Source organism: Diospyros lotus, chromosome 15 (assembly GCF_014633365.1).
Source record: "Diospyros lotus cultivar Yz01 chromosome 15, ASM1463336v1, whole genome shotgun sequence".
Classification (NCBI taxonomy): domain Eukaryota; kingdom Viridiplantae; phylum Streptophyta; class Magnoliopsida; order Ericales; family Ebenaceae; genus Diospyros; species Diospyros lotus.
Window position 1 is genome coordinate 31,748,204 of NC_068352.1, and position 7,113 is coordinate 31,755,316.

The 7,113-nt window shown below is 36.5% G+C and overlaps 1 protein-coding gene across 1 annotated transcript; it reads right to left on the reverse strand.

Moving 5' to 3' along the window:
• Positions 1-5,057: 5,057 nt before the first annotated feature.
• Positions 5,058-6,659, reverse strand: LOC127791426 (gibberellin 2-beta-dioxygenase 1-like). Its single transcript, XM_052321301.1, has 3 exons — positions 6,192-6,659; positions 5,724-6,069; positions 5,058-5,578 (listed from the first exon to the last, which is right to left on the reverse strand). The coding sequence occupies exons 1-3, from the start codon at positions 6,590-6,592 to the stop codon at positions 5,321-5,323; spliced, it is 1,005 nt and encodes a 334-aa protein (XP_052177261.1). The 5' UTR covers positions 6,593-6,659; the 3' UTR covers positions 5,058-5,320.
• Positions 6,660-7,113: the final 454 nt, after the last annotated feature.

Below are 7,113 nucleotides of genomic sequence, written 5' to 3' on the forward strand. Positions count from 1 at the left end.
TGTAAGATTGTCTATTAATTTGTCTGGCTCTTAAAAATTTTTCTAGGTAAAGTAAGAAAAATTTTTAAAAGTCAGATAAGTTGACAGACAGGCTTACAAAATGGGGGTTAAAAGATTAAAATGCTCTTATCTATGTTGTATTGTACTTTTTCCAATGCAATATGGGTGAGGATATTTTAGTTTTTTAGCCCTTATTCTGTAAGCATGTGTATCAATCTGTCTGACCTTGTAGAAGAACTTGACAAGTAAAACCCAAACCCTTAAAAAACTTAAAAATTAGTAGGAAAAGAAAAATGCACTTTGTCTAAACGTGGTTGACGTACGAGAAGATTGAAGATAGGGGTGTGTATTCGGTTATAACTGAATCGAACCGCCCGATTTTAGCTAACAGAACTGAACTACTATATTAACCGAAGTAATCGAAATCGAACTAACCGATTTTAAATTTAAACTAACCGAACCGAAAATCTACCCAAAAACTGACTACCATATGGCCGAAGATATAGAAGGAATGCATGGAGTTTGACACAAAATATGATTAAATGAATATGATAAGAGAAACAAAAACAAGAAAAAATGGTAGCTCAAGATTGTACCGATGGCCGATGAAGAAGCAGAACTCTGGAGATGAAACTAACCTCAAGGTTGCAGCGAGAAAGAAGAATAGCAGTTAGCTGCTCGATCCAGAGATGAACGCCAAGCAGCAGATCTGGAGTGAGCGTTAGGAACATAGGATTTCGAGGTGAGGCGGCCTCTTAGTTGGGAGTCCAGATTCAGATGTAGAGGTCGGCGGTGGCGTCGGCGTAAGTAACTCGAATGGAGACGAAGGGCTAACCAGTCAGCCCTCCGTCTCTAACTCTTCGACCTCTCTGACCTTTCCTTCTTCGTCTCTCCGACCTTCGTCTTCGTCTCCGAGGGATAGTGGTCCAACCTTCGTCTTTGTTTCCAAAGGATAGTGGTCCGACCTTCGTCTTCGTCTTCGTCTCCGAGGGATAGTGAGTGGTGATGACGGCAGCTGTGGATGGCGGTGAAGGGTGACCGACAGAAAAGGAGGAGATTTCTCTCCTGTAACAGCGGGGCACGGCTGAAATAAAGGAAGAAGAGGAACTAACCGGGGGGGTTTGGGGTTTTGGGGGGGCCACGCTGGGTGGGTTTACTAGCGGGCGCGGGAAGGCAGTTCCGGGGGGGTTCGATTTTTTCGGTTATTTCGAGTGAAATAACCGAACCGATAAAATTAACGGATTTTTTTTGTTAAAATTAACCGAACCGATAAATAATCTTTTAATAACCAAATCGAACAGACCGATTCGATCGATTCGGTTCAGTTAGTTCGGTTAGACCGAACTAATGCACACCCCTAATTGAAGACATTAAAATAATAAAATTGTTCTCACTAAAAAAAAATTGCTCTCGCTTCTCTTTCATAGTGATCTCCCCTCTCTCCCTATCCCATAACTTAGCGTTGATGGTTGTTACATTATCTCGCCTCATGTCGATAGCCATTGTATCATCGATGCCCCCTCACAATGAAAGCTGATCGAGTTTCACGAGCTTTATCCGAAATGAAGTCTGATCAGTCGTTCACATTCAGATAATGTAGCAAAGTCCATAGAAAAAATAATGATATTTTGTTGGTTAAACAAATTAAATTTTTGATAGATTTAATTGAATAATTTTCATCTCGTTCAACTCACAGTACTTATATCGAATAAGATGAAGTCGATTACTTTTCATCTTATTTGATTTAGATATTTAATTAATTTTTTTGATTAATTATTGCGATCTTAAGATTTAAATACATAATTTTTATAAAATTATACTATATAGTTTGATTGGATGGGACAATTTCATTTGATTGTTTAGCCTTATCTTTAATTTTATTGATGGACACTTAATGCATTATGTTTTAATAAATAAAATAAGAGGTTGCCCTTTTAATATTTTAAAGGTGGTTATTGTCATATTTTTGTTTTATATACTTTTACATTTTTTATGTGATCATTTAAATTTTTTGTTACTTCAATTACATTTTTAGATCTATATTTTTAAGTCAATTTAACTCTTGTACTTTGATTTTTTTTAGTGTGGCAAACCAAATTTTTTCGTTATTTCGATTACATCTTTATACTTACAATTTTGACTCAATTTAACTCTTATATTTTGATGTGTAAAAATAAAAAAATAAAAAGATATAAGTTAAATTAATATTTTTTTTACACATCAAAATAGAGAGATTAAATTCACTTAAAAATATAAGTATAGAAGTGTAATCGAAATAACGAAAAGTTTAAATTTTTATACAAAATAAATATTAAAATATAAAAATTAAATTAATTTAAAAATACAAATCAAAAGATACAATTAAAATAAAAAAAATTAAATAATTACACAAAAAAATGTAAAAGGTATAAAGTCACGAGCTTAGGCATAAAGGTTGGCCTATATTGCCCCTAAAATACATGTCAAGTGATTGAATCACGATAAGTTAGAATTCACACTAGTAGGTCATGGGTTTAATTTTTTGTCTTACACAATGAGACAAAATTTACACTTGCGATTTATCTCCTTTGCCAAAATCAAGAACACGATAGACGAAAAATTGCATAAGGACGATAATCTCAAAATTGACCTATACTTGGTCTGAAATGTGAGCACAAAAATTCCAACTCAACAAATATTATAATTAAGTAAAATTAGTAAAAATTAAATGAGCTTAAACACTAGATTGTACAAAAATTTAATATAAAATAGATAGAATACAAAATAAAAATGAGAAAATGCCAATATAGGGGTTTTTTGTTAATATAAATTTTAATATAAAAAATAATTATTTATTTTAAAAATAAATATCAATTTTATAATTCATTTAAAAAATATAAATATAAGTTTCATGAATCATGACTTATTAATTAAAAATTAATAATAAATTAAAAAAAATAATCAAACATAACCTAGTTAAAAAAAAAACCATCTCTAAACTTCTAGATGAAAATTCGTTTTCAATTTTTTTTTAATATTACGAAACGTTTTTAAAATTATAAAAACGAATTATTTTTTGTTTGTATTTCTTGATATTTCAATATATAAAATGTTTTAAGAATGTCGAAACAATACTCTTGAGATGTTTTCACACATCATAACTTAAATGGAGAGAAAATATTTTTTATGATTGTCACGTAATAAGACGAACACCCTAATTTATAAAGATTACGTAAATTAGATGTTAATTGTCAATTATACAAAACACAAAGAGAAAACAATTCTTTTAACATTAAAAGATGATGAGAAGAAAGTTAAATTGTCGACACAAATGTGGTATGGATTGGAGACGGCAATCTTTATCACAATAAAGTTATCTTTTTTTTGACAAAAATGTTAGTATTAAAAATATTTTTTATTAAAAAAAAATTGCGTGCAAATCTGATCCTCTCGTGAGACTAGACGAAGAAAAAAAAGTGACGTGGGCTGTGGCCATTGGTGGAGTCTCACCTCTGAAAATGGGACCACATTCATGTACTATGTGTTTCCCACCACCCAAGCAGCTGCACTGTGAAAATGACTTGTAATTAGCTCATATCACACCTTTCAATTCTTCGTAGAAATGCCTTTTAAAATATCCAAAATCCTATTCGAACACTCTCAATATTCGTATTTTAATGTATTATATTTTATGTTATATTAATATAAATATATAATTAATCGATACATAAAATAAAACTTTTGGGTCATCCTAATGATTTTCCAACAACTAATTGTGCTCATGCAATGCACCTACCCTGCGTCCATGTACAAATTGGGAGAAGTTTTAGGGTAATGTCCTTCTTCATATGCCCAAGGCTCCAAGGTGATACAGATAAGATAATGCACATTGCCAAATTGGTAGGCGATCGTTAAGGAATGCGTTTTATACGTAAGTTCAAATTATAGATTAAGATTTCTAGTTTTGTGAGAATTAAGAAATATAAATCAATAGTGAATTGTTACATAAATAAGTAACAAGTTAAATTAATATGTTATAAAGATGATAGATTTCCATGAGGTACGAATTCTTGAAACATCGAATTCATTTCTAAACTTATTTTGTGTTTGACAATGTCCCTTTTGTGACACCACCCAAGTGACTTTCTACTGCAATCATAGGTAACAAGATTGATAATAAGCAACACCCAGATGCCCACCTCAATCCAAGAAATGGGGTGAAAGGAAAGGAAAGGAAAGGAAAGGAATATATCTTGAGGGCCATGCCCTTAAATTTGCCTCCCATGGTCCCAACAATTGAAAAACATATATATATATATATATTTTAGGGGGGGGGGGGGGGGGGGGTGATATTGTTGCTTCCAAGGACAGGATCAGGCCTGATCCTTGCATAGCTGTGTGTGTCCTTTGACTCAGGCAAGCCCCAGTTTGATAATCCCACTGTCAACTCCATGTTCCATCCTTAATCATTCATTAATCAGTGTTTTAATCAGTATTTTGATATTATATTTTGACACTTTTAAAATTATAAAGTCGAAACATTATACACGGATAATATTAGCAGTTAATTCATGAACGGTGCTCACAAACAGCCTGAAAAACAGCATATTTTTCAGTGAAAAATGAGGCTTAATGTCTCTACTTTTCGTTGACTTTTAAGGAAAAGATTGAAAAAACGTGAAGTTTTTTTAAACCAGTTAACAATTGTGGAAGAAAATGCCCTCTTGATTCACCTTTTAACGACAAACCTTACTCAGGCAAAGAATCCTCAAATTAGCCTTGGTTAGACACCATTTTTTTTAGTCGATAAAAGTCATTTTTATAGATAATCTACAACGAGAGTTGGGACGAGTCGTCTTTGGGGGCCGTTTATCGATAACTTGCCGGTAGTTTTCTATACAAAGGGTGGCCAACCAAGGTGCTGAATAGGCTGGCGCGCCATACTGAGGCTGGTCTGTCTCAGAGGCCAAGTACAGAAAGCCCACTTCAGTTTTTGCCTCTTGATTCTTAGGGAATGGTCTCAGCCAGATGGGAAATTACCCATTTTTTTTAAAAAAAAAAAAAGGAAAGAAAAGAGAACCCATCAATTTCGAATGCCCAGTTCTTACATTCCCATGGATTGAGCCGAGTTTGAGCCTTATCGTCAAGTCAATCTGATGATGATTTTTTATACGAAAACTGTGACGATGTTCTGTTATTAACAGGAAAGTAATTACAGCGAGGTATGAGGGAAAGAACAGCGAGTAGAGTACAAAGCTTTCGAAGTGTGGGGGACTTGATTTGCAAAACCTAGCTATTTCGAAGGGAACTTGGGAGCTTGATTGATGATTAACCGTTTGTCCTAAGTTAACGAGGCTGCAATCTTCTCAAAGAGGCCCAGCCTGTTGTCGGCCAGCCGTGACTTGTAGGCAGATTTCTTGTACTCAAACCATGTAAACTCTTTGTACAAGCTGTCTTCTTTTCCCCCCATTAGGGATGGCAATGGGGCTATCTTCTCGCTCAGGGGCGGCCCTCCAAAGTAGATCATTGAAACCCTTGATTTGGTGCCGTTGGCCAGAACCCTGTGCCTCACGCTCTTGAACCTCCCATTGGTCATCACCTTCAAAACCCGGAAACCCAAGTTCAAGTTCAAGTTCAACGGAACTGAATGGAGACCACGTCATCAGAGAAAGAGGGGCCCGCTAGACCAGACCCCCACTTCCAGAATCCCGTGGCCACTTAAGGGTGGTGATTAGTGATTTTACCTGCAGAGAGTCGCCGACATTGATGAAGAAGGAGTTCTGGTCAGGCGGGACGGAAATCCAGTTGCCGTCTCTGAGAGAGATTTGGAGCCCGGCTGTGTTGTTGGATCTTAGAACGGAGATGATTTGCGGGTCGGTGTGCTCGCCGAATCCGATCAAATTCCGATCATTCATGTCTTGAAGCTCTGGGCATGGCGGGTAGTGATTCAGACGGAAAACAGAGTCGCTCTGCTCGTCCATCAACAGCTTGCTGAACACATTCCTCTGCTGAATCTTCAGCCCTTCCGCCATTAACTCCAGTATCTCGCAGGCCATCTTCTTCACCGCCGAGACGTAATCCAAGGCACACCTGCAATCCCATATCCGATACGTGTCAGGAACAGTCGTGGCTTATAAGTGGCCACTCTTTGGCTCTTTTTGGGACAAAATCGTTTTTTACGTCCGGAAAATAAGTTAAAAGAGTTTTCTTACCTGATCATCTCTCGGTTTTGGCCGAAGATTGAAGAAAGTCTCCGGAAATTGAATTCAGGGTTGGTGGTTAAGAGGAGATACTCAACCCAGCCCACATCGCCGTTGGGTCCAATGCTCTTGTTGCCGTATCCAAAAGGGTCCGGCGGCCCCGCCTTCTCCTTCTCCGGCAACGGCATGGAGAAGAACTTCACGGCCTCGGATTCCAGCCTGCTGATGAACTCCGTCGGGACGCCATGGTTGATCACCTTGAAGAACCCGAACTCCTCGCACGCCTTGACGAGGAGGTTCCTGGAATCTGGTTTGGACAAATCGATGAGCGGAATCCCGCCGAAGAATGTGGCGGGCTTGCACGTCTTGATGACAGAAAACTGCTCGATTGCCGGTTTTGACAATACCACCATGGCGGCTGCTTTGCCTTGCAGAGAGAATCCGGAGATTATCTTGAAGGGAAGATGAATGGATTGAGAGGTGCTTGGCTATTTATAGGAGATGGAGGATTAATTAGTTACATAACCAAAAAAGAAAAAAAAAAAAAAAGGTGAAAAGGAAACTAAACCATTTTCTTTATTTGGTTCCTTTGGCAAAGAAAATCTAAGCTTGTCCATTGTTATATCATTCATCAACTAGAAAGTTTTCGGATAAAAAGTTGGTTCGCTCTGAATTAGGTAATCTTGTGCGGCGCATGTTGTCCAAATCAAAATTATAGTATCATTTCACGTGACGTTACATGTACGAGTTATGATATCGAAATTCTATTAATTAAGACACTATTAACACCTCACTTAAAAAATAAATCAATTATTACTAGGCTTGATTTCTCCTTCTTGTGGAATCAAAGAGACAATGAAAATCCCGACATCATTGCAAGAAGTTGTTACGCAATTGTCACCTAATATTTATCAAAATTTGATTTGAAAGAAGA